The sequence below is a fragment of the Saimiri boliviensis genome, chromosome 8 (assembly GCF_048565385.1).
Source record: "Saimiri boliviensis isolate mSaiBol1 chromosome 8, mSaiBol1.pri, whole genome shotgun sequence".
Classification (NCBI taxonomy): domain Eukaryota; kingdom Metazoa; phylum Chordata; class Mammalia; order Primates; family Cebidae; genus Saimiri; species Saimiri boliviensis.
Genome location: NC_133456.1, coordinates 22,541,025 through 22,567,916, shown reverse-complemented (window position 1 = coordinate 22,567,916; position 26,892 = coordinate 22,541,025). Strand labels below are relative to the sequence as shown.

General features: G+C 45.0%; 3 protein-coding genes across 13 annotated transcripts in view; 1 reads left to right on the top strand and 2 right to left on the bottom strand.

The window, feature by feature from the left end:
* The window catches only part of EFCAB12 (EF-hand calcium binding domain 12), a 30,098-nt gene extending 19,965 nt beyond the window's left edge, over positions 1 to 10,133 (bottom strand). The window contains exons 1-2 of the mRNA XM_003926154.3: positions 9,931 to 10,133; positions 3,286 to 3,734 (exon numbers count right to left, since the gene is read on the bottom strand). Coding sequence (XP_003926203.2) covers positions 3,286 to 3,734; positions 9,931 to 9,979 — 498 coding nt within the window. The 5' untranslated portion in view covers positions 9,980 to 10,133. The remainder of the gene's footprint in view (positions 1 to 3,285; positions 3,735 to 9,930) is intronic.
* A 2,610-nt stretch (positions 10,134 to 12,743) lies between these two features.
* Positions 12,744 to 23,013, bottom strand: MBD4 (methyl-CpG binding domain 4, DNA glycosylase). Of its 3 annotated transcripts, none has more exons than XM_074404152.1 (8): positions 22,745 to 23,013; positions 20,079 to 20,305; positions 18,820 to 19,661; positions 15,497 to 15,571; positions 15,285 to 15,419; positions 14,549 to 14,698; positions 13,956 to 14,059; positions 12,744 to 13,050 (listed from the first exon to the last, which is right to left on the bottom strand). In XM_074404152.1, exons 1-8 carry the CDS (start codon positions 22,835 to 22,837, stop codon positions 12,973 to 12,975), a joined length of 1,704 nt encoding a protein of 567 aa, XP_074260253.1. In that variant the 5' UTR covers positions 22,838 to 23,013; the 3' UTR covers positions 12,744 to 12,972. The 3 variants fall into 3 exon arrangements, with proteins under 3 accessions (XP_074260253.1, XP_074260254.1, XP_074260255.1); XM_074404153.1 differs by having other exon boundaries at positions 18,838 to 19,661; XM_074404154.1 differs by having other exon boundaries at positions 15,497 to 15,568; positions 18,838 to 19,661.
* Positions 23,014 to 23,171: 158 nt separating this feature from the next.
* The window catches only part of LOC101046714 (intraflagellar transport protein 122 homolog), an 85,336-nt gene continuing 81,615 nt past the window's right edge, over positions 23,172 to 26,892 (top strand). For 3 of the 9 annotated variants that reach the window (XR_012518750.1, XM_074404145.1, XM_074404144.1), the window contains exon 1: positions 23,173 to 23,364. Coding sequence is in view for 6 of the 9 variants with exons in the window: in XM_074404145.1 (XP_074260246.1) it covers positions 23,324 to 23,364 (41 nt within the window). In the remaining 3 variants the exon portion in view is untranslated. Of the gene's footprint in view, positions 23,365 to 24,210; positions 24,224 to 26,892 lie in introns of those variants that run through there. The other 6 variants (XM_074404148.1, XM_003926155.4, XM_074404146.1 and 3 more) reach the window with 3 other exon arrangements.

Sequence of the window (26,892 nt, the reverse complement as noted above, 5' to 3'; positions counted from 1 at the left end):
TGTAATGATAATAATCCTTTACCTTGGTTCGGCACGGGACAGTTTACAAAGGGCCTTCCCGTTCCCTAGGGTATTGTTTCTCTGTGCTCCTCCCAGCGTGCTTAGTATAATAAAGACCCACCTCTATTTTTTTTTTTTTTTTTTTTTTTTTTGAGACAGACTTTCATTCTGTCACCCTGGCTGGAGTAAAGTGGCACAATCTAGGCTCACTGCAACCTCTGCTCTACAGATTCAAGAGATTCTGCTTCCTCAGCCTCCTGAGTAGCTGGGACTACAGGGATCCACCACTACGCCTGGCTAATTTTTGTATTTTTAGTAGAGACGAGGTTTCACCATATTGGCCAGGCTGGTCTTGAACTCCTGACCTCAGGTGATCCACCTGCCTCCGCCTCCCAGAGTGCTGGGATTACAGGCGTGAGCCACCACACCCAGCCGAGACCCACCTCTATTAATGGCCTGTAGCAAACCGTAGAGCCATTAATCCCATGTGTCTGCCTCCCCCACTAACATGTAAACACCTTGTGCTATGGCTTGAATGTTTGTCCCCTCCATAACACATGTTTAAACCTGAGTTTTGTTAAGCCACTTGCCACATGTGACTATTGAGCATTCAGAATGTGGCTGGTGTGATTGAGGGACTGGATTTTAAAATTTACAATTAATTTATATTATTAAATAGCTAGCGAAAGTAAAAGTGTGCTCCATGGACCAGTACCACGGGCATCATCAGGAGCTCATTAGAAACGCAGCAACTTTTGATGTCCCATAGATGGGCTGGGTCAGAAGCAACTTAATACTGTTATCAACAAAATGGTATTAAGAGGTAGGGCCTTTAAGAGATGATTGGGCAATGAAGGGTCTGCTCTCATGAATCCATTAATTCATTTATGGATTAATGGATTAACAGGCTAATGGACTAATTGGTTATCATGGAAGTGGGTTGTTTATCATGAGTGGGATCTGCTATAAAAGCCAGTTTGAGGCTGGACACGGTGGCCCACACCTGTATCCCAGCACTTTGGTAGGCCAAGGTGGGCGGATCACCTGAGGTCAGGGGTTCGAGACCAACCTGACCAACAAGATAAAAGCCCGTCTCTACCAAAAATACAAAAATGAGCCAGGCGTGTTGGAATGTGCCTGTAATCCCAGCTGCTCAGGAGGCTAAGGCAGGAGAATCGCTTGAAACCAGGAGGTGGAGGTTGCAGTGAGCTGAGATTGAGCCACTGCATTCCAGTCTGGGGAACAAGAGTGAAACTCCATCCCCGAAAAAAAAAAAAAAGCCAGTTTGGCGTCCTCTCGTGCACCCCCTCACCCTGATATGCCTTCCACCATGTTAGGATGCAGCACGAGGCCCTCCCAGAGGCCAACTAGATGTGGCTGCCCACTCTTGGACGTTCATCCTCCAGGGTTGTGAGCCAAAAAAACTTCTTTTTTTAAATAAATTACCCAGTCTCCGGTCTTCTGTGATGGCAAGAGAAGCCCAACTAAGACACCTTGGAAGCAAGACCATGTCTTATTTACAATGTATCCCCATCTCCCACCCTTATACTGAACAAAGTCCAGGCCCTAGGTATGAGGTACTACCTAATTACAATAAGGAATCAGGCTCAGAGATGTGAAGGGTTTTCCCAAGGTCACACAGCAGGTAAGCAGTAGAGCTGGTTTTCTAATCCAAGCCTAGTTCTTATTCATAGACACCATGCAGCTGGCAGAAGATGGTGTGTGCGACCCATGAAATTAGGGTTTTGGGCTGGGCACAGTGAATCATGCCTGTAATCCCAGCACTTTGGGAGGCCGAGGTGGGTGCATCACGAGGTCAAGAGATCGAGACCATCCTGGCCAGCAGGGTAAAACCCCATCTCTACTAAAAATACAAAAATTAGCTGGGCTTGGTGGTGCACACCTGTAGTACCAGCTACTCGGGAGGCTGAGGCAGGAGAATCAGTTGAACCTGGGAGGCAGAGGTTGCAGTTGGCTGAGATCGCAGCACTGCACTCCAGCTTGGTGACAGAGCGAGACTCTGTCTCAAAAAAATAAAAAATGAAAAAAGAAATTAGGGTTTTAGCTATAATAACAGCAAGGACTGACCCTGAAGTTTCTGGGCCAACCAACCCAAAGGACACCTGTGAGACTACAGTAATAATACAGATGGAAAACAGGTTTGAGTGCTCACTGTGTGCCCAGTAGTGTTCTAGACACCTTGAATCCATTTAGACATCATAGCTACCCCAGGAGGTAGGAACAATGGTTATCTCCATTTTATAGATGAGGAGACTAAGGCCCAGATCATACAGCTAGGAAGTAGCAAAGCTATGTTTAAACCCAACCTATCTGACCTCTTACCCTAAGGAAATGTCACAGAGAGAAAAGGAGTTGGTAATGCCCTTATCACTTACTGTGGCTGTATGTTTGGACAAATGTTGGCCTCACTGAGCTTCTATTTTCACATTTGTAAAAGGAGACCCTCCTTTTCCTCCCAACCTCACAGTCATCATCCTCACAGACCTGTGAACACCTGCTTGCTACATGGAGCCCTTGGCTAATATTCATTTGTCAGTAAACAAATGAATGAATGATGGGTATTTTACAAATATCCCCTAAGATGGACTGCCAGGAATGATCCCTTCTTGAGTGGTTTTGAGGTATGTCCTCCTAAGATGGAGGACATAGGTTTTCCTCCTAAGATGGAGTCTTCTTGCCTTCTTGAGTGTGGGCAGTACTCAAGGACTCACTTCTGACAAAGAGAATGTGCTGGAAGTGATAGTGTGAGACTTCTGAAACTGAGACCTTCAGAGGCTATGTCCTAAAGGGCACTGCAGCCTCTGTCTTGCTCTCTTTTTTGGACCCTTCACTCTGGGGGATGTCGGCAGCCATGCTGTGAGGACATTCAAGCAGCCCTATGGAGAGGTCCGTGTTGGGAGGAGCTAAGGCCTCCTGCCAACAGCCACGTGGGTGAGCCAGCTTGGAAGCCTTCAGATGACTGTGGCCCAGGCAGCATCTCGACTGTAACCTCATGAGAGACTCTGAGCCAGAGCCACCCAGCAAAGCTACTCCCCAATTCTTGACTCTAGAAACTGTGTGTGATCATAAGCATTTGTTGCTTTCAGTCATTCTGGGGTGTTTATTATGCAGCAATAGATAACTAGATACACCTCCCTCTCAAGACTTCTGTTTGCTCCTCTGTGAAATGGGGTGAACTATCCCTATCCAGCCTAACCAAGAGAATGAAATGACGATGCATCCCTAAACCCTTGGTGTCTTCATCTGGCAGATGGGGCTGCTCACCCTGGTGGTCCTGGTAGTCGCCAGGGAGGCATCTGGCAGGGATCCACTGTGCTCCTTGAGGATCATGTGTAAGACCTTGGCCTCCGAAGGCGTGATGCTAGGCTTGTTCTCCAGCCACCTCTTTACATCGCCAAAGGACTCCAGCTCCTGCCGCAGCTTTGCCCTCCGGCTCAGCCAGGTCTTCCTGTCCTCTGGCTGCTCTTGGATATCTCTAGCTTCTTGGACTTTGAAGCTGGGGATGGGCTTTGGAGGGGCCTGAGGTTGGGGTGCAGGATTAATGGGTATCTGATCCTCCTTGCGAGGCACCACGATGATTCGCCGGCGGCTCTGAGGCAGGCGGAGGTCCTTCTGCTTGAACTGCTTGAAGCAGTGGCCAGTGACCAGTTCAGGATCAAAGACGGAGACACTGTTGGCATTTTCATTGAAGGAAGTCTTAGACGGGCAGAGTCCTGGGGAAAGAGAGTTAAAAGGTGAGTTTCTTTCTGGAAGGACTAAAAGGAGCCAGGAAGGAAAACTGCTTTTGCTCCAGGCTGGGCGTCGAGCTCTGGATCCCAGGCCTAGCTTTCTCATTGTCTTGCTGTAATGATAAGGATTATCTAATGTGACCGAGTCCTCCCCACAGCAGGCAGCAAGCTAAGGGCTCTATGTGCTTTCTCTTACTTAGTCTTCTCTATTCACAGTACTAAGAGCAGAGGCTTTGGGGCCAGAATGCTTCTCCGTCTGAGGCCTGGCCCTGCCACATACTGGCTGCGTGATCTCGAGTAAGCCACTTCTCTGTCTCAACCTCTTCGTTGGTAAAATGGGTATAATGATGGTAACCTGTTTTATTGCAGTCAATTTATTAGTGTTGTTTGTACATAATTTATCTGCTATTATTGGTATATACTCACTATTCACTCATTTTGAAGCCCTTCCATGACTTTTTATAGCCCTCAAAATGAAGTCCCATGCCCCTCTTCTGTCAACCTGTCCTCCTAATCCCTTGCCTCTCTTTCCTTACTATGTCCTGGACACCTGGGCTTCTCTGTTTCTTGAGTGGTCCAAGCCTCATCCTGACTAGGTACTGGCTGGCACGTGCTCCTCCTTCCAGCATGAGTGCTTCGACCATTCCATACCCCCGACCCTCCTCATCCTCCCGAGCCCATCCTTGCATCACAACCTGTAGTTTCCTTCAGACCACTTACCACAACCAGATACATCAAGGGCTGAAAACTGGTGGCCCTCATGCTGAATGAGGGCTGAGGTCTTGTTTCGTTTGACACCTTGCTTGGTATTTTTCAATCTGAGCTACTTTAGGCTGAGGTATTGCCCTCTTCACCTTGCCACAGGCTCCCCCATTCCCTATTGTCTCACAGGTAGTTCTTTTTGTTTATGAAGTCCCTGGTTTGGGCAGCAATTTGCCTTTGAGACCCCCGGTGCAATTACTTGGTTGATGTTTATTTTTTCTAGTAGACTATGCGCTCTATGAAGACTGTAACCCTATCTCTCTTGTTCCCTACTGGAGCCTTGACACTTTCTTAGTGTCTACATATAATGGGAACTCAGTAAATATTTGGTGAGTGGCAAATGGACAGACCTATGATGCTGGTACTATGATTATGCCCATTTTACAGATAAGGACACTGAGGCCCAGAGAAGCCCAAGGTCACTCAGTTGATTGGTAGCAGAGCTGAGACACGCACTTCAGTTTGTCTGGCTCCAGAGTTCAGCTGTCAGCTGTTACTTGATATTACCTAAGGCTGTCATCCTATCCTGCTAAGTCTCAAGTATTTTACTTACGAAATGGTATAAACTCTGCTTTATCTACCTCTTGAAGTTTTTATGAAGATCAAATGAGATACAGTTTGAAAGTGTTCTAAAAAATCAGAAGGGGCCAGGCATGGTAGCTTATGCCTGTAATCCAAGCACTTTGGGAGGTTGAGGTGGGAAGATTGCTTGAGCCCAGGAATTCAAGACCAGCCTAGGCAACATAGTGCGACCTCATCTGTACAAAAAGTCTTTAAAACTAGCCAGGCGTGGTGGTGCACCTCTGTGGTCCCAGCTCCTTGGGAGGCTGAGGTAGGAGGATCACTTGAGCCTGGGAGGTCAAGGCTACAGTGAGCTGAGATTACCCCCACTGTAATCCAGCCTGGGCAACAGAGTGAGACCCTTTTTCAAAAAAATTAAAAAATTCAGAAGGGATATAACACTCTTATTGGAAATACTGTCACTGTCATTTTCCTCCTAAAACCCAAACTCCCCAAACTCCCTTGCTTAAAACCTGTCCATGGCTCCCAACTGCCTCTAGAATAAAGATCAAGCTCCTTAACCTGGTCCCACTTGGTCCTCTCACCCCTGCCAGCTTCTCTGATTTCTCTGGCTCCTTCTCTGGCCCTTTCTGCCTTCCCTTGCGTTTGTATCCAAACAGATTGGCCCCACCAACACACACACGAGCCGTGTGACATGCTCTTCTCCCTCCCTCTTCACTTGTTGATCCCCTACTCATCCTGTGAGACTCATCAGGCATCCCAGGCCCCTTGAAGCCCTCCCCCTCCCTCTCTCATGGTCCCTCTGGGTCCCATAGCCCCTATACTTAGTCCCATCATGGCATTTACCATAGTTTTCTGAAATGAAGATACTTTCTGCATTTTTCTTTCCCAGCAGCCTGTGAGTTTCCCAGTGTCAAGGACTGTGTCTTTTTTCCCCCTGTGTCCTTGGTGCCCAGCCTGGCCTAAAGTGGACATTCAGTACATTTGTTAAGTCTCTTTAGAAGGCCCGTGTGTTCCTTTCGTAGTCAGCAAACAACAAAAGTAAACATCATGGCATGGTTTGCATCTGTGTCCTTGCCCAAATCTCATGTCAAATTGTAATCCCCACTGTTGGAGGAGGGGCCTAGTGGAGGTTATTGGCTCATGGGAGAGGATGTCCCCCTTGCTGTTCTCAAGATAGTGAGTGCTCACGAGATCTGTTGGTTCGAAAATGCGTAGCACCTCCCCTTGCTCTGTCTTCCTCCTTCTTGGGTTATGTAAGATGTGCTTGCTTCCATTTTGCCTTCTGCCGCGATCGTACGTTTCCTGAGGCCGTCCCAGTCATGCTTCCTGTACAGCCTGAGGAACGGTGAGGCGATCAAACCTCATTTCTACCCAGTCTCAGGTAGTTCCTTATTGCAATGTGAGGACAGACTATCACACATCGATAGGGATGGACGTGAGCCCTTCTAAACATCACGAGAATCGTTACTTTGACCACACAAAAAAGTCCACTCCCAGCAGGGGATGACTGAGAATGTAGTTAGTCATCAAACCAGTATATGTTGAGAATCCTCTAGGGCTTGGTGCTTTACCAGGTGCAGATTAAACCAGGCTGGGCACCTACCATGGTTCACCCAATCCCAGTGCACCCAATGGAACAAGGTGGGGCACCCAGAGGGCAACAAGATGTTCTCAATTGGGGGAGAAACTCTGATTGTGGGAACTGGGAGGGCATCAAGGAAGAGGTGTCTTTGATGTAGACCTTCAATAATGGTCTGGTTTCAAGGGGTGGAGGGGTGGGATGGGAAAAGGTCAGGGGTGGGATTTAGGGATTTTAGGGTCACCAGACAGTTCCACATGTTGGAAGCACACTGTGTAAAGGAGGAGGTTAGTGGAAAACAAGGTTGGCGTCATCTCAAATGCCAGGCTAAGAGATTGAAACTTCGCCCTGTAGACCACGGGAACAGAACACCTGCTCTCCGCACAGTCTTGCTGCTCCCATTTGCATCCTTCCTGGATCCCCAATCCCTGTTCCGCCCTCAGCCAGGAGAGCCTTACAAATGTAAATTCAGAATGTCCCTTCCTCATTTGAAACCATTCAATGGCTTCTTGGTGCTCTTTGAATAAATACCTGCCTCCTTCTGTGGCCTGCAAAGCTGCCTTCACTGGCCCTGCTCCCCACTCTTCCCTGTAAGCTCCCAGCACCCCCATGCGGTCCCAGCTGCACTGTCCTCCTTTCTGTTGTCTGAGGCGCCTCACTCCTTTCTTTGCATTTGCTGTGCCCTCTGAAGAGCACTGCATTCTCCAGGGCTTCCCCTGGCCGAGCCCTTCTCCTTACATAGTTCTAAACCTGCACAAGCTCCTGACCACCCTTTCCAAGGGTGCCTGCCCAACACAGGGAGCTTCATTCTAGTCCTCTTTGGAGTCCTGTGTCCATTGACAGAAAGGGAAGTGGGCTCTTCTACTAAAAGAAGCTGTCATTGTGTAGTTACGGATAGAGACAGTGTAACAATGTTCCAAGGAAATTGGCGAGGAAAGCTCCCAGATGTCAACTAGTTCAATCACATGCCCAGGTCAGGGACGCTTTCCTCAGTGCCACTGGCAGACTTTGCCTCCCTTTATACACCTCCAGTGACGTGGAGCTTTCTACTTAACCCGGTGGGCACTGAGCTCTGACTGCTAGAAAATACTTCCTTACATTGACCCAGAATTTGTTTCCCTAGACTTTCTACCCCTTGATTCTGGTCCTCCTCAGGGAGGTCCCAGGAAACACACTTGTGCTCTCTTTTCTCGGACAGCCTATAGGTGTCTGGAAATAATACCACTCTTTCTTGAAATTCTCCCTGCTCTTGGCTTGATTCAATCTCTCGCTAAGTCCAGTTCTACCTCTCTGGCTACTGTTTTTGGGTCCCTCTTTTCCTGTCTATTCCTTAAAGGTTGATGCTTTCCAGGCTTATACCCAGGCTCTCTTCGCTTTTCAAATAATCCCTTCCACTCTCATGTTTCTATGACCTTCTATATGCTGGGAATACCCATACCAATATTTTTGATTCCAAATTTTTATTTGGAATTAGCTTCAAGTTTATACCTCCAGTTGCTCCTAAAACATCTCCCCTTGGATGGCTTACAGAGATCTCTTTTTATTATTTATTTTTAATTGAGACAAGGTCTTGCTCTGTTGCCCAGGCTGGAGTACAGTGGCTCAATCACAGCTCACTGCAGCCTTGAACTCCTAGGCTCAAATGATCCTCCTCCCAGCTCACCCTCCTGAGTAGCTGGAACTACAGGTGCATGCCATTATAACCAACTAACTTTTTTTTTTGTTTGTTTTTTTGAGACGGAGTTTCACTCTTGCTACCCAGGCTAGAGTGCAATGGCGCGATCTCAGCTCACCGCAACCTCCGCCTCCTGGGTTCAGGCAATTCTGCTGCCTCAGCCTCCTGAGTAGCTGGGATTACAGGCACATGCCACCATGCCCAGCTAATGTTTTGTATTTTTAGTAGAGACGGGGTTTCACTATGTTGACCGGGACGGTCTCGATCTCTTGACCTCGTGATCCACCCGCCTCGGCCTCCCAAAGTGCTGGGATGACAGGCTTGAGCCACCGCGCCCGGCCCCAACTAACTTTTAAAAACAATTTTTTAGAGATGGGATCTCACTATGTGGCCCAGGCAATCCTCCTGCCTTGGCTTCCCATAGTGCTGGGATTACAGGCGGGAGATACTGTGCCCAGCCACTGACAAGGATCTTAAACTCAACCAACCAAGACTAGATTTGTCTTTGTGCTCCTGCCCCCACTAACTGGGTCCTGTGAGTACGTTCTCTATCTCTGTGGACGACACCTCTATCTACCAGGTCCCCCAGCTGCCAACTGGAGCACTATCTTTATTTGCCTCTTCTGTGTTCCCTGACCAACCAGGCCCTAAGTCCCTGTAGTACCCTCTAGCCTGGGTCTTCTCCCTCACCTCCCAGCATCTTTAGCCTGGGCATTTGACCAGAGCCCTGACCTGTGTGCCTGGGGAACGTGGCCAGGCTCTCCAGCTCGCCCCGTTTTTCCACTGGGCATTGATGTGTTCAGTGCTGGAGAAGGGGCATGGAGAAGACCTTCAGTCTTCAAGCTTTACAGCCCCAGCTCTTCTCTCCCCACACCAACATTCCGAGTCTACCAACTCAGTGTCAGGCCTTTGCTGACTGCTCCTAATCCAGTTCTGCCACTCCCAATGGCCTCTCCATCTCCTGGCTTGCAGGTTCGTTCATGATCTTGTCCTTTCTGACCTCCCTCACCTCATTTCCAGAGACACTCAAACACTAGACCTCTTGTGGCATGCTGTTTTCTTGCCCGAAATGCTTCTCCTTCTCCTTTTGGCTTGGAGAACGCCCTTTTATCCTTTAAGCTCCCCTGTAAAGATCTTTTCCAGGAGCTTCGAACTGTTCCTCCCCATCCTATACCCTCAGCACATCTTTTATTCCTGGATGTCATCCCTGGGCCCGGCATTCACCCTTCTTATCCTGTAATTATCCATTCATCTCTGTCCTTTACCTGTGAAGCTGCATTGCTTTGCCAAGAACTTGGTCCCTAGCATATTACTGTCAAAACTTTGAAGACTGACATCTCCATGCCTCTCCTCCAGTACTGAATACATTAATGTCCCGCAGAGAAACAGGGCGATCTGGAAGGCTCCCGTCACATGGGTCGGGCCTCTGGTTCCAAGGCAAGGCAACTTGCCTTGCTACTCCAACTAGGCCCAGGTGAAATCTCAGAAATGTACATAACCTGCCCCCGACTCCATGGCAACCCCTCATCCGCAGGGGGACGACACAATGAGATCTGTGGCCTAGTTTTTGCCCTCACCGCGCTTTCACACGTCCCGAGGGCACTGAGCGCTTTCTGCAGACGCTGCTTCCCGGGACTTACCGAGCAGCGACAAGAACAGACTGTGGTACGCTTCATAGTCATCGTCCATGGTCGCGGTGCTGAGAGGGGGTGCTGAAGGGTGTGTGTAAATGTGTGTTGCTGTGGGCTTGCTCACGTGGGGGTACCGGGGTACCAGAAATACAGTAACCCCAAGTCCTGCGAAAGGCGCTCAGTGCGGACGGCAGAAGCAACCTGTTGCCTTGGCTACGGACGCCCCGCGCCGATTGGCTGGACGCTGCCACGTGCCAGGAGCGAGCCCTCCCCGCCGAGCGCCTGGTGACCCCACCTCCTTTTCCGTCCAATTCTGGAAGAGGCGGCGAGCCAATCCACTCTGTGCTCAGTTCTGGGCCTGATGAAAGGCGCGATTTCTTTGTTCGGCCCAGTGGCCCCTGATTCTGGTGTAGAAAGTTCCCGGGTTTCCCGTGAAGTATGGGGTCTTCCGCAGGTCTCTATTATCTCTAAGCCTCAGTTTTCTCATGGGAAAAATAGGCCCTGCCTCCGCCAAAGGGTTAGGAAGAACCAAAGTGAGCTGTGGCCAGATAGAGGCAGGGTGTTTGGTATGTTCTGCCTCACTTATGGCAGGGTGCCGTAGTTTGGATTACAGAACCTGAGGACCGGAGAATAATAAACCCTTGAAATGTGCATCACCTGATAAACAAAATGAGGTATAGCCATAGGATGGCCGTAAGAAGGAATGAAGTACATGCTACAGTATGGATGAACCTTAAAAATAGTATGCTAAGCAGGAAGCTAGACACAACAGGCCACGTGCTGTATGATTCCATTTATGTGGAATGTTCAGCATAGACAAACCTACAGACACGGAAAGCAGATTAATGGTTGCCAGGAGATGGTGGTGAGAATTGGAAGTGACTGCTAACAGGTGGGGAGCTTCTTTCTGGAGTGGAAAAAAACACAAACTTCTGGAATTAGTGATGATGGCTGTACATTGTAAATGTACTAAAACCATTGAATTGTACATTTTAAAATGGTTATATGATGGCTTTTAGCTCAATTTTTAAAAAGTTTAAACACCTGAGCACTTATTCCTTTGTTCAGACAAGCTATCTTTGTGAGCCTCTCAACCTGAGACGGTTGGGCCACATTGACACAGCACTCTTGCAAGCCAGGCACCATTTTAGCACGTCTAAACTTCATAATTACAATCATTGTGTAAGGTAGACACCACAATCCCATTTTTCAAAGAAGAGTTAACAGGTACAGAGGTCAGGCAACCTCACCTGCAAGAAAGGGGAAAAGCCAGGCCTATAGCCTGAGCAACCTGGCTGTGTCCTGAGCTCCACTGGAGCAGAGCTCGCCTCCTGCGTTCACACAGGCCCACTCTCCCCATGGAGATGCTGGGGAGAAGGAAGGGATGTGACCACCAGCCGTGCCACGAAGCCACACCTGATACGCTGAGCTTGCCCCACACTCTCCAGCCCCAGCTAGGCCCAAGATTTCAGAGGTCCCTCTCTACCCTTAGCTGCCATATTTGGGTGTCTTGTCCCTACATCTTACCCATTTTGTTTCCTTCCATTATCGGGTGCCCTTCTTTCTCTTTGTGAGGGTCTGTACAGAACTGTTGGTTATCTTTGTGCCCCTCCCTAGCACAGGACTTTGCACTTTGTGAATGCGACTTGGATGTTTGTTAAATGAGAGTGTGATTAGAAATTATAAAGCAGATGTTTGCCTAGAGGAGAGGGAGGTGCGGCCAGTTTCCCTGTTCTCTGGTCAAAACCCATCCTTCTAAAACCTGACACTAAAGTGGAAACAACCAACTACCTCTGCATCACGCTGCAGCCCGATTTGGTCCACACTGCCCTACAACAAAGGCAGTTTTTTGAACTGTTTATTTTTCACTTATTCGATCCATTTAATTTTGAAATTATACCTTAAAATGGTAGTTGCTAATTAAGACTTAATAACTAGTTTTTTCGCTTGGTTTCTTTCTAATAGTAAATGCTTTGGTATTTTAACTATAACAATACCTGTAATAAAAATGGCATAAGACTTACTATTTTCTTTTGAGACAGGGTCTTGCTGTGTCATCCAGGCTGGAGTGCGGTAGTATAATCATAGTTCACTGTAGCCTCAATCTCCTGGGCACAAGTGATCCTCCCACCTCAGCCTTGAGTAGCTGGGACCTCAGGTGTGTGCTACCAGGCCTGACTAATTTTTAAAAATTTTTTTGTAGTGATGGGGGTCTCACTATGTTGCCCACTCTGGTTTTGAACTCTTGGGCTCAAGCAATCCTCCTGCCTCAGCCTCTCAAAGTGCTAGAATAGGTGTAAGCCACTGTGCCTAGTGAAATGGTATAAAACTCCAAATGGAAGAGAGATGAGTTTTCACACAGGGACCAGGGTAAAAGGCAGAGCAAGTGAGCTGAAATGGAGCAGCAACAGACACTCACATTAGGGTATTAAACGGATGCTGGGATGGAATCTACAATTCCTAAGGGCCAGGGTGGAGCTGTCAACAATACACAATGCCAGAGGAATCTTATTTGTCTTTAGGAGTTAGCTTTTTAAAAAAATATGTATTTTTTGAGACAGGGTTTCTCTTTCATCCAGACTGGAGTGCAGTGGCATGAGCACAGCTCACTGCAGCCTGGACCTCCTGGGCCCTCATGAGCTCAAATGATCTTCTTGCCTCAGCCTCCCTAGATTACAGTACAGCACCACACCTGCCATAAAAATATTTAGTGAGACCCTTCCTTTAGCAAGGTTGATAGAAATTTGCTTTGCATTATTGATAGTTTAGAAAGGTATTTTTCACCTTTTGACTACATTTCATTATTGGAAAAGCCATAGACATTTTTAAGATTGTTGTCAAATCATTTATTTTTTTAAAAAATCTCAAAACATGTTCAAGCATTCAGTAGCAAGGATCCACCATGGCACACACATTAAGAAAGCACACACACTAGGCTTCTAGTTGCGCTAATTAAAATCTAAACGGCTGGAAAGATGGTTGGCTGTACTGAATAATGCTTTTTTGAAGTGCAATGCTATGTATAACAGATGAGCTTGAAAACTGCAGAGTTTAAGACAGACTTAATTTTTCATGATTTTCCCAAAGCCAGTCATGATATTTATTTAATTTGTGGTCTTCAGGGTGCACCTGGAAGAAATACAACACACAAGGAGGCAAAGACCTTAATGTAACTTAGTCAGAAATATATTTTTTTAAATGGGCTTTTAAAATGTTTGCTGGGGGACAGTACATTATGATAATATACCTAACACACACTTTAACCTCATGGGATTCTTGAATGTTTTAAGTTATACCTTATGTTAAGGTAATCCCATAAAGTTTACAAAGTACTGTCCAAATTACTACACACCATGAACTGGAGTGTGGGGTGGTGATGACATGAGCCAAGTACCTCCCACTTTCCAGAAGGAAGTTATAGACCCTAAGAGGTTAAATGGTCACAATAAATTGCTCTGATGAAGCAGGGATAGGACCGTGGTCCTTCAGTTCAGGCTCAACCAGACCTACTGGCTCAATGCATGAAGGTGAGTCTCAAGCTGAGTGGGCAGGACACCAGACCACCCACCAGCTGCCAGGATGCCACCAGCATGAGGGCTGGGCATATTTAAGAGGGCTGAAGTAGGACCTAGTCATCACAAAAGTAGTCTGAGACCACTAAGAGAAACCCAACAAGCATATAACCTAGGCCCAAAACTTCCTAATTTCCTAGAGAGGTGTACCTTTGACAGAAGGAAAACTATGTCGGGCTTAGAGACGGCACACAGATGGGGACGGACAGTAGGAGGGCCACAGGCTGCAAACCACTGGAGAGGAGTCAGAGGCCGGGCCTCTGGACTGGTCCTGTGGACTTGGGAGTGCCTACAGATCAAAAACCCCAAAATCCCCATGCCACCCGCTTCCCAGCAGCCAGGAACAAAATCGGTTGCGACTGTAATAGCATTTGTGTCCAATAAATAGTTTTAACCATAATGGTGGACTTATTTTGTTTCAGAGACTAAATGTGCTTAATTATGGATGGGAGTGGGCCTCACCTGCTTCCACTCATTGACACAAAAAATTCGGTAAGAGTCGTTGCCGTATTTACCAATCCCATGGAGTTCAATCGGATACTTCCACTGCTTTGTCAGATATTCATCTGGGGAATACAACATCCCACATATCAGGTCAGCTTCTAAAGATACCCTCCCAAAATATGTGGTGATGGGGCAGGATGGAGAGAATAGCAGAAAAGGCAGAAAAGGCTCTTTCCTGGCAACCCCAGCTGTGACTGCTCTTCCTTCTGAATTCCTGCAGCACCCATATCATTTGCCAATTCCTAACCACTATTTTGTGCTGTGCTAACGAGATAGAGGTTATGTCCTTGAGGTCAAGAACTAGGCTTTCTGCTTCACTGACTTCTTCCCCTAATTCTGCTCACATGCCTGACCTAGTATCGGGCAGAGATTTATTGTTTGGGTCAGTGGGAGACTGTGATTTGGGGAAAGTGGACTTTTTAAAATGCCTTCGGTGCTTGAGCTGAAAAACCTCCATTAATATAGTATTTGAGGACATTAAAGTTTAAGGTGTGGCTCTCTTCAATAGGCACAATGTATTATGTTTTTCCTTTGGGTATATGGGAAAGTACCTGAGAACTTGACAATGGTTTTTGCCCGAAGATCGTAGAGACCAAGAGGTTTAAGAAGTTCTGACACATCTCTCCAGTCTGCGTTTCTTGCTACCTCTGCTGAAGGGTACTTCTCCAGAAACTTCCAAAGCACAGGTATTGCCATTTTGCCTGGGAAGTAAAAGTAACTGTATGCTTACAAGACTCTAGATGGGCTGATTTCACGTTCAAGTAGTTTCTCATCTAGAAATCTCATCCAGAGGGTAAAAAAAAAAAAAACCACTGGTGAGAAGCCATTATCTGAACCAGTAACCATTTCAGAATCTAATGCCAACACTGTTACTATATTGGGCTAACAGTCCAAATTCTGCTGAAAACTGGCCTTGCATGATTAGCTTTTAAATAATCAGATCAGCAGATAATAAGAGTAGAAGCACATAGAACACAAGGTACATTCACTAAAAAAGATACTTTTAAACACACACAACAGAGGGTGGAGAAATGTTAACTGATTTTCATTGGCCATCAAAACTAATTTGGAAGTCGAAAATAAATGAAAATCTACTTCTTTATTCTAAAAGGTCTGTTGGATATCATCTAGTCTAACTTCCTCATAGGTGAAGAGTTTCAGGGTAAAGGGGGAATGCCTTATCCCAGGTGACACACTCAAAATGGACTTTGAACCCAGGCGCCAATTCAGTGCTTTCTCTTTACCACACTGTCTCTACTAAGACAAAGATGATAATAATCCCCAAACCTGAGGTCCGATTGAGGAATATAGTAGCGATGAGAAGCTTCCATGGATCGTGAAAAAGTGTTTCTTGAACAAGATTAAAAGGTGACCGAGGAGGTGTCCATTTCTTAAAGACTTTACGTCTTGGGGGGCTAAGAGCTAAACAAACATAGTGCATCAGAATTGAAAACCCAAAATAGAATTAGAATTCGCTGTTCTGATTGGGAAAGGGATACCTTCTTTGTTATATTTGCTGGAAAAATACAGGCTTGTTTTCCTTCTTTCTATCTGTGTTCGTGGGATGGCATCTTCTGAAAAGGAAAAGTGAACACTTTATTGAGTCTATGTTTAGCTTACAGGAATATTCAGGGATGCAAATAATAATATCAACGCTATTATAAAGTATGCCAGGCACAACTCTAAGCCCTTTACATAAATTACCCAACTAATCTGACTGATGACCCACGAACTTGGTACTATTTTATCTCCACTTTACAGATAAGGACATTGAAGCACAGAGGAGCTAAGTAACTTGCTCAAGGTCACACAGATATTAAGTGTCAGAGCTAAAATCCAAATCCAGGCAGTCTGGCTCCTGAGTCCTCACCCTTAAGCACTCTGTGACACTAGTTCTTTACAATTTACATTCAGAGTTCATAGTATTGAAAAATTAAGCCGGGCGCGGTGGCTCAAGCCTGTAATCCCAGCACTTTGGGAGGCTGAGGCAGGTGGATCACGAGGTCAAGAGATCGAGACCATCCCGGTCAACATGGTGAAACCCCGTCTCTACGAAAAATACAAAAAAATTAGCTGGGCATGGTGGCGCGTGCCTGTAATCCCAGCTACTCAGGAGGCTGAGACAGGAGAATTGCCTGAACCCAGGAGGCGGAGGTTGCGGTGAGCCGAGATCGCGCCATTGCACTCCAGCCTGGGTAACAAGAGTGAAACTCCGTCTCAAAAAAAAAAAAAAAAATTAAAAGCAGTATGGAATATATTTAATTATGATACATTTGTATAATGTGGTCATTAAAATATTTTTGAGACACTATTATGTGTATTTTCCCATTAACTTTTAAGTGAAAAAAAAGCAATGGTCTACATATGATCCCAATTTTATAAAAAGGGGAAATATATATAAATAAAAACAGAGGTTAAGGATGAAATAAACCAAAGTGATATGACAGTTGTTGCTAAGTGCTAATTTTTCTTTCCTTCTTTACTTTTCTATATTCTCCAAAATTTCTGCAGCAAATACTTACTTTTACATTTACCAAAAAAAAAAAAAAAAAAAAAAAAAAGAGGGAATCAGACAAAACAGTCTACAGAAAAACCCTGGAGCACCTGAGACAACTACCTATTGAGAACCTCTATCTACTGAGAACCAGTGTTACCAGACTTCTCAAATTTCTAAAATCACATGTAATACTCCTTAGCCATACCCTCTCAATTTGAATATCGGTTAATAATACCTTGCATTTGTATAGCATCTTTTTCACTTCTCTTTTTATTTTACAGTATTTTTGGTGTGGTTACCTCTATTTTACAGATGAAGAAACTAAGGCTTTGAAATTAAGCAATCATCCCAAAATGATAATGGGATTGACTATAAACTTGGACAAGTATCCAGGTCTCCAGATAATTAGACTAGTGTTTTTTTGCCCTTTTACTTTGAATAGGTAAAGCTCAGTAGAGAGTAAAAAACAGAACAAAGGAAACTGCTCTGACTAGTTATTTGACAACATTTTCTCTGGGCTCCTATAAATAATTACCAACTAGTCTCCTTTATGCCAAGTTTACTTGGCAATTTCTAGCTAAGCCAATGGGAGTTTTTACTATTTCATGGGACACCTAGTAACGTAAGAGTACTTCATTTCATGATGAGAACTAGACTTTTTTTTTGTTTTTGAGATGGAGTTTCGCTCTTTTTGCCCAGGCTGGAGTGCAATGGCGTGATCTCAGCTCACCTCAACCTCCACCTCCTGGGTTCAAGTGATTCTCCTGCTTTAGCCTCCCAAGTGGCTGGGATTACAGGCGTATGCCACCATGCCTGGCTAATTTTTGGAGTTTTTGGAGGCAGGGTTTCTCCGTGTTGGTCAGGCTGGTGTCGAACTCCCAATCTCAAGTGATCCACCCTCCTTGGCCTCCCAAAGTGCTGAGATTACAGGTGTGAGCACCATACCCGGCCGAGAATTAGACTCCTTTAAGTATAGGATGAATATGCTATTTCCATCTTATCACAAGAAAGTTTTAAATATTTAATTTGTCCATTTTGCTAGCAATAAATCTACGTAAACCTCAAAGCTTTCTTTAAGAAGCTCAGGCCGGGCGCGGTGGCTCAAGCCTGTAATCCCAGCACTTTGGGAGGCCGAGGCGGGTGGATCACGAGGTCAAGAGATCGAGACCATCCTGGTCAACATGGTGAAACCCCGTCTCTACTAAAAATACTAAAAATTAGCTGGGCATGGTGGCGTGTGCCTGTAATCCCAGCCACTCAGGAGGCTGAGGCAGGAGAATTGCCTGAACCCAGGAGGCGGAGGTTGCGGTGAGCCGAGATCGTGCCATTGCACTCCAGCCTGGGTAACAAGAGCGAAACTCCATCTCAAAAAAAAAAAAAAAAAAAAAAAGCAGCTCAGTGCTTAGGATGCAGACTTGAAGAATTCTTACACAGTTTCTAGGTATATATGGCCATCTTGTGTTAAAAGCACAGAAATTCCAGGCACAGAAAAGACATAAAATCATTGGTAGGACTGGGAGCAAGAATCAAATCTAATCTGCTTCACAAATGTGTCTAGGCTGTTTCCCCACAGGAATTTAAGTAAAATTATTATTCTTTAAAGGAGTTATTCATTATACCATAATGGCATAATGAATACCTAATACAAGGCAGCTCAAAGGTCTCCTTTTTATCTCTTACTCACTGAGGTATTATAAAGACAAAACTGCTAAGTTCTGAATTCTGTATTAAGAGCATATTACAAATAATTGATGAACTATGTGATTATACTTTTGAATTATTTAGAGCTCTAAAGCATTTTAGAGAAGCATTACATTATAATAGAAGATAAAAATTACTATGATATATACAAAATTATATTGGAAGTCACACTTAGTAGTAATTGGGGTGTGAACAGAAGGCACCAAATAGTCTCCACCCATTTATGTATATAAGCCTTCCCTAAATTTTTCACAAGTGAAGACTTTTAATTTTCCCTCAAGTTTTAAGATCATTGGCTGGAAAGAGAATGGGAAGAAGGGAAAGCGCTGCTAAGGAGAGTCCCAGCTGCTGCACCAGAAAGCGACCACGGCAGCTGTTAACAGTAATACTCTCCTTTGCCGTGACATCATGACTGTAGTCAGCTGATTTTCTCTCTGCCATAGAAAACTGCTAGAAGATCAGTTAGATAAAGTGTTAGGATCAACTGGTAGGAAGTATCTCATATTTGGCCATATTTCTTGGCTCTATTTTCCCACCTTAACCATGTACAGGCATGAATACAAGAGGCAGGATTATAAATTCCTCATCACATAATGTTTAACAGTGCTTGAACGCAGTGGATACCTTGAAATATTTTCTCACCAGTAAAGTCTTTCTTGGTTGGTGGGCAGTTGTCTATTTCAGAGCCATGTTTTAAAAGGTCATTATGCAAATGTTCCTTCCTCGCCCCAACTTCTACTTTTGTTCCGATTTCTTCAGATTCTAAAAAGGTATCCTCATACTTCTTGTTGTGTTCTGCGTGTTTGGCTGAATGTAGTTTGTTTACAATGCCAGAAGTTTTTTGTTCAAAACAAAAATTTGATCTTGAACTCAATGATCTTTCTTTTACAAGGCTCTTTTCTTCGCTGGTCACACTGAGGGTCTCACCACATGCTCCAGCATCAGAAATGCAGAAAGTTCTATCAAGCTGACTTGCTTGTGCAACAGGCTCACTTTCAGCATCTGTTTTATTACACACAGATTCTCTTTTGCTCTCACTTGGAGCAACACCTGAATGGTTCTTCCTGCCTCCTTTTCTAGTTTTCTTCATTGGGGTTCCTTTCAAAATTGTCACCTTTCCTTTGGGCTTTCTAACCTTTCTGAAGTGCACATCATCATCTTCTTTCAAGAGCAAATGAGTGGAAGTAAACTTAGAGAGTCTTCTGCTATCCTGCAACTCTGAACTACTTGTTGGCGGCATAAACACATCCTCTTTGCACTTGCTTCGCGTCCTGAGGTTCCAGTTTGAACTTTGGTTTTGAGGATTAGATGTCAGGGCTGCCATGCTGCATTCTTTATATCTTGACTTGATGCCCCTTTTAGAAAGTACAGTAAAATCGAAATCTTCTGGCTTAAGAGAAGTCTCTCCATTTTTGTGAAGATAATTAGCAAGTGAACTTTTGGATCTGAACTTCAGTCCTTGTGGGCTAGAAAATGATATTAAAGGAAACTTACTGCTAGCAAATAGAAGGGACTTTTTAAAAAACTGGATCACATTTCAGATTTCAAATTAATTTCCAAATGTTGCCATGGGCATCTGTTATTTAAAAATGAAAAAGAGTGATAAACGGCACTTTTAAATGGTTTCCTCTATGACGATATAAAATAATTTAAAAATATAACTTAAATGCAACCTACCCATTAACCATTCACAGTAATGAGGGACAAAATGTATGTAATTTTCACCAAATTACTTGATATAATTAAATAGCGACATTGAAAGAATAGAATCTGCAAATGTTTTATGGTAAAAATATAAAGAAGCCAAGATTCCTACTATGCTCCCATTATCTGCCCAGACAAAATTATTTGGCTGTACTGTCTTTACCATCTTATATGCTTACCTGATAAAGTATACATCAAATCTTCCTGCTGTTTTACCAAATAACCTTTGCTTCACAACTCTTTCCCATCCACACGGGGCAGACTTATGGCATACCATCCCTGCAGTACCACCAAACTGAGCAGAAGCGATGGGTTCTTGTAGCAGGGGATTACATTCACTGCTTCTTTTCATCATCATTTGTTCCTCATCTTCTCCCACTCTTTCCAATTCCATAGCACCATCTTCCTTGCTGGAAAAATAACATCTAAGTGATTAACTTATTTAAAATTTATCTTCAACTGCCTGCTCAGTTTTAATCCATGACAATTCGGGAACCATACAGATTTTTCACATTAAAATGGAGGAGACTGGCCGAGTGTGGTGGCTCACACCTATAATCCCAGCACTTTGGGAGACCGAGGCTGGTGGATCACCTGAGGTCAGGAATTCGAGACCAGCCTGACCAATATGGTGAAACCCCGTCTCTACTAAAAATACAAAAATTAGCCAGGTGTGGTGGTGGCAGGCGCCTATAGTCTCAGCTACTCGGGAGGCTGAGACAGGAGAATTGCTTGAACCAAGGAGGTGGAGGTTGCAGGAAGCCAAGATTGTGCCGCAACTGCACTCCAGCCTGGGTGACAGAGCGAGACTCCATCTCAAAAAATAACTAACTAACTAACTAAATAAAATGGGGGAGATTAAAGTCAGTATGGACCAGTCTTATGCTATGGGAGTATTTTCCTATCCTCCAAAAGCTTCCCATATGCTACAGCACAGGTTAAAAAGTGTTGGAAATCTCTGCACAACAAAAAGGTCAAGCTAGAAACTTTTTGGATTAATCACTGAGTAGGGCTATTATAAAGATTTCTGGGGTTACTTAGCATAAATTTGAGAATATGAACCAATAGCTGAGCTCTTAAGCAACAGAAAATGCTTAAATATATCAGTCAGTCATGCTGACTTCTCTGCAAATAAGTGAGGTAAAGGTTTTACATAATGTAAAATTTCTGGGAGAGAGTGTCTATCACTTTCATCAGATGTAACCCTCCAGAAGGTAAATAATTTCTGATACAGAATTTTTGAATCTCCTTCATTCTTGATTCTCTTGGTAACCTTGTAGGTATAATAAGGTTTACTCTCAATTTATTGATAAAATTGAGTGAAATTGATAACATGGACAGAAAGGTTAAATTACTTGCAAAACAGACACCAGAACCCAGGTCTACCAAATCTTGGTTAATACTTCTCCCACATACTATTATTGAAAAAAGCTGGCAAGGCAAGGTGGCTCAGGCCTGTAAGATCAGCACTTTGGGAGGAGGAGATGGGAAGATCACCTGAGCCCAAGAGTTGGAGACCAACCTGGGCAATACAGGGAGACCCCTGTCTTTACAAAAAATGAAAAAAACAAGTAGCCGGGCATGGTGGCACATGCCTGTGGTCCCAGCTACTAAGGAGGCCGAGGCAGGAGGATTGCTTGAGCCTGGCAGGTCAAAACTTCAGGGAGCTATGACTGTGCCACTGCACTCCAGCCTGAGTGACAGAAAAATCTCAAAAAAAAAAAAAAAACCCACCAAAAAACTAAACTAAAACTTCATTAAAGTTCCAGTGTATCTTCTATGATGAAAACATAATTTAAAAATGAAAAAAAGAAATATTTCTGTCAAATGTATCCTAATCACTAAACTACAGCTTGTAAAAGGTGGTGGATGGTTCTGGAGAGATCATCTAACCCAACTTACTTTCTACAAATAGGGAAACTATGCAAGAACTAGAATTAGAACCAAGGTTTTCTGTTGTAATTTGGGGTAAAATAATTTTGAGGAGCTGGACAGATTTTTTTTTTTTTTTTTTTTTTTGAGACAGAGTTTCACTCTTGTTACCCAGTCTGGAGTGCAATGGCGCAATCTTGGCTCACCGCAACCTCCGCCTCCTGGGTTCAGGCAATTCTCCTGCCTCAGCCTCCTGAGTAGCTGGGATTACAGGCACGAGCCACCATGCCCAGCTAATTTTTTTGTATTTTTAGTAGAGACAGGGTTTCACCATGTTGACCAGGATGGTCTCGATCTGTTGACCTCGTGATCCACCTGCCTAGGCCTCCCAAAGTGCTGGGATTATAGGCTTGAGCCACCGCGCCCGGCCTTTGATAGATCTTATGAAATAATATTGTTTACAGTTTTAGAGATAAAGATACTGAAGCCCGGTGGAATCAGCAAAAATTCTTAAGAGACTGGGGCTCAAATCCCAGCTCTGCCAGCTGTGTAAGTCTAACAGCAAGTTACTTATCGTCTCAAAGTCTCTGTAAAAAAACTGTAAAAAGAAGGTGATGCCTCTTTCAAGGTAGTTCTGAGGATTACATTTTGAAAAACGTAGGTAAATCTGAACCTCCTATCACACACGTTCTCAAATGACTTCCTAGGATCCTCCAACCCAAGCGTACCTCTTGCACAAAACCTCCCGGCTCCCCCAGCTCCCTAGTCATCTTGGATGAGGAAGTTGGGCGCACCCCAGGGCTGATCCCATAGGAAGAGCATCTGAGCTGCAGTCCCAGCTCCTAGTAACTAAACCGGTGGGCCTTAAGGTTTCTGCCGACCCTCTGTCAAAGGTTAGAAAGGCCCACACACAGTCCACTCTCCCGATCCCATTTTACAGGTGGTAAACTGAGGCCCGAAAGGAGACAGTAACTTGCCGGAGGTCACTCGGCGGGTCTGCGACTAGGTGCTCACTGGAGGAGACTGCGGGGGCAGCTCCGCGGTCCCCCAGATTCAGGCTCTCCATCCCAGCCGTGCTGCAGCAAGTAGCCGAGGGCTACGATGCAGGGCGGAGTTACATGTGAAACCTCAAGGCGCGGCGCTAGGATGCAACCGAGTTCTGAAGATCTCGAAAGCGCCCCGACGCCGCCGCTGCTTTTCGACCGCCCACTCCGCTACAGCCGCCATTTCCACGCTCCACCAATCAAATCCATCGTTGATGAAGACGCACCGCCCCCACACGCCCCGACCAATCGCGCGCGCTCCGATTGCGCCGACGCCTTCTCGGCTCCGGTTCCACCTTTGCTTTTGCTCCTCTGCTCGCCTTCCCTTCCGGACTTGCGCAGTCGGAGAAAGGCGCGCTCGCGCGCAGCTTAATGCGCATGTGCGTTGCCGGGGTAACTCACGGAGCCAAAGTGGCTTGTGAAATGGCTACTGTTACTAGTTACTGAGGAGGTTGCGGAGACTGTTTCAGAGACGGGGAGGAGGAGCCCGAGACGTGAGGGAAGCCGCGATGAGGGCCGTGTTGACGTGGAGAGATAAAGCCGAGCACTGGTGAGGAGCGGGGCGATTCGCGAGGAGCGGGAGGCCGAGTCCCCGCGGGGACTGCGCGAACCGCTGCAGCGTGTTTGAGGCGGGCAGCGGGCCTGCTGCCTGGGCCGAGGGCCCTGAACCCCGGCTTGAAAGACTGCAGGGTCACCCTCCCACCCCTTGGAGGTTGGAGAAAATCCCGAGGTTTAGAGAGCGGCAAAGGGAGGTATCACGCCTGTAGTGGCCGGTGGAGGCATCTCTGCCTTCACGGTCTGGCCTTGTCGCTGCCTTGGGTTCATCTCACACCCACGACGCAGCACGAAGCTGCTCAAACTTCACAGTTCTTGCCACATCCACCTAGTGCCCATACATTTGTTTACTTGACGTTTTTCTCTCAAGTGTCTCATTTATTTTATCTTGATTATAATTTCACATTTTACAAGGAAACTTTATTACTCCATTGTGAAAAACGGTGTCATTTGACCTAAGTGTAAGATAAAATCAGCGTCCCTTGCTCTAAGTGTAAAAGTAAAACTTAAAGTAGAGAGAAAGAAAACTGAAGAAACTAGCTCTTGTTGCGAGGGAGCCTTTAAACTAGAGGTCTGAAGTCTCTAAAACTGGAGAATGGCAGGTAAGATCAGAGAAGTGCTCAAAATGAGCATCAAACACAGTCTCTGCTAATTGGGAAGTTTGGAAAGAATTGAAGGCGAATGATCTTGTCACCTTTTGATTCAGTCATTTAATGTCCTGTTCCATTGTTACCGCCTAAATCTGTCACATAACAGTCTATTTTGGCATATCCTTACTTATTGGATAGGTCTCGGCCTGACTTTGAAAATCATTCAGCATCGTTGTGAAGCCTCTGTTTTGGCCACTGGAGCAGGTTAGTTGTCTTGGTTCTGTGCATTCTAAGGTCTCTTTCTCTGTGTAAAGCAGGCTGTCTCTTCTCATCTCGCACGGATATCCTGAACATCTTCAAGGCTTACGTTGGAGATGGGTCCTCTCTTCTGTGCTTGGCACTAGTGGTAGCCGACACTATGTGCCAGGCGCTGGCTAAGCACTTCATATCCTTTATCTTGTTGTCTCTTCACCAGTCTCTGAGGGAGGTACTATGATTTCCTCTATTTAATATATGAGGAAACTGAAGCACAGAGAGGGTGGATAATTTGCCAAGGTCACACAGTGAGCGGTGGAGCCAGCTTTCAAGCTCAGGTCTTCCCCACTCCAAAGTCAATGCTCTCAGCCTCTACAGTAATTTTTCCTTATGTTACAGAGATGGCAAACTCAGATGTCTGTAGGAGACAGGCAGGTAACATAAATAGATGTTGGTTTGCATCTTAAACACTAGGAATTGTATGTTTTCCCTAGGAATAGTCTCGTATTCTACACCCCGTTTTTCTTGAAACAACACAGCCCTGCCAGTGCGTCTTTTATTTCTACTTCTAACAGAGATTTGAGTTTTTTTTTTTTTTTTTTTTTGAGACGGAGTTTCGCTCTTGTTACCCAGGCTGGAGTGTGCAATGGCGCGATCTCGGCTCACCGCAACCCCCGCCTCCTGGGCTCAGGCAATTCTCCTGCCTCAGCCTCCTAAGTAGCTGGGATTACAGGCACACGCCACCATGCCCAGCTAATTTTTTGCACCTTTAGTAGAGACGGGGTTTCACCATGTTGACCAGGATGGTCTCGATCTCTCGACCTCGTGATCCACCCGCCTCGGCCTCCCAAAGTGCTGGGATTACAGGCTTGAGCCACCGCGCCCGGCCAGATTTGAGTTTTTAAAAATCATTTTGCCTTTAATTTATTATAAATGTACCTGTAGCACAAGCTGATAATAGCTGGTAGCTGAACATTTGGCTTCAATATCAGAGAGTAATAGAGTGGCAGGAAGCATGGCAAACTGCAGAGCTCATGCTTGCCCTGAAAGGGGCAGCTGCTGCTCAGCTCCTGCCAATTACCACCGTGCAGGAATTTGGCCTAGTGTGCTTGGCACTTCCTGTTTTTACCAGAAGCTAGAAATCTGGGTTTTTATGTGAAATGGCCAAATTTTTAAATGTTAGCATCTACTCTGAAAAAAAATAAAACACCATGTGAGCCAAACAAAACATTTGCTGGCTAAATGCCGCCTGATTTGCTCTGTTTTCAACCCCTGGCCTGGAATTTTGTTCATTTCTCTCTTGTGGTGCTTCAGAATCTGTTTAGTGTATGTTAATTTTTAAAATCTGTTTATTCCAGAAGTCTAATAAACCCTTTAAAGGCAGTGGCTGTGTCTTACTCATTTCCAAATTATCCCAGAGTCTAGTCAGGTCAGTGGTGGTTGTTACTATGGATAGTAATAAAATATTAGAGATGTATATATATATATGTATATGTATATATATATATAAATGAAATATTGTGGGTAGATATATTCATAAATGAATGAATAAGTGAGTGAATGAATGATGAACAAAGATTGGTTGTCTGGTTTTTGGCCCGTTTCAGGTTTGAAACAACCTATTAGGATAAGGGATGCAGGGGTTCTGTAGACCATCAATCCTGATGGCTGCCAGATACACCAGCTGATAGCCCAGAATGAAAACAAAACAAAAAACTAAAAAAATAGATAATAGAACTAAAAAAATCCTAGATGTCAACGATTAGTCCTCAACAACTAAACCAGCCATTGTCTCCCAGTCTGCTCCTTTGTTTCTATTTTAACCTTTACATAGCAGTAGGAACTCTCTTTTTCAAGACCTGCTGCTGTGATCCTGTTACTCTACTGCTTATAAACCTAGAGTGATTCCCAATTACTTTCCATGTCAAATTGTGCATTTTGCTAAAGGGTCCTCCTGACCCTCCTCCCCAGTCTTGCAACATTTAAATTTATATTTTTAGGTTGAGCTGAAAACTCTATTTTCCTACCCAAAGATCCTTCCCTGATGCTCCCTTATTTTATGAACTCCCTCGTTTTCTTCCTTAAATTTACAGCTCCAGGTTTGTCTCAGCCAGGATGCCTTATTAGGCTAGGCTACCGTATTCTAGTCAGGCTAGCATCTGCTGTAACTATTCATTCATGCCAGCAGGTATTTACTGAGTACTTGCTATAGGCTACATATCTTTATACATGTTATGTTTAATCTCTCATGTGAGGTTAGAATTTTTATCTCATTTACAAATGAAGAAATTGAGATTTAATGAGGTGACATTATTTGCCTAAGATTACAAAATGAGTTAAGTGGGGCTGGGTCAGATTATGCAGGAGTTGGAGAGGCACTATGGGACTTCAGTTTACAGTTAGGTGGGTGCAGGGTTGTCAGAGGACAATTTGCAGGATTCCTCTGTATCTCTGCAATGGAATCTGACAGTGTGTCTTTTGACAATATATGTTTTTTATATAGAGAGGCAGGTGGAAAGAGAGAACCATCCTACAGTAGAATAGACTGCCTGCAAATGAGTGAGCTCCCAGCCCTGGAGTATTCGAGCAGAGGATAGATGGCTATCTATCAGGAATTATTTCCCTAATGGGGCAGTTGGACTGCATGACAAGGTCTAGAGTCCTTTCCAATTCTGAGT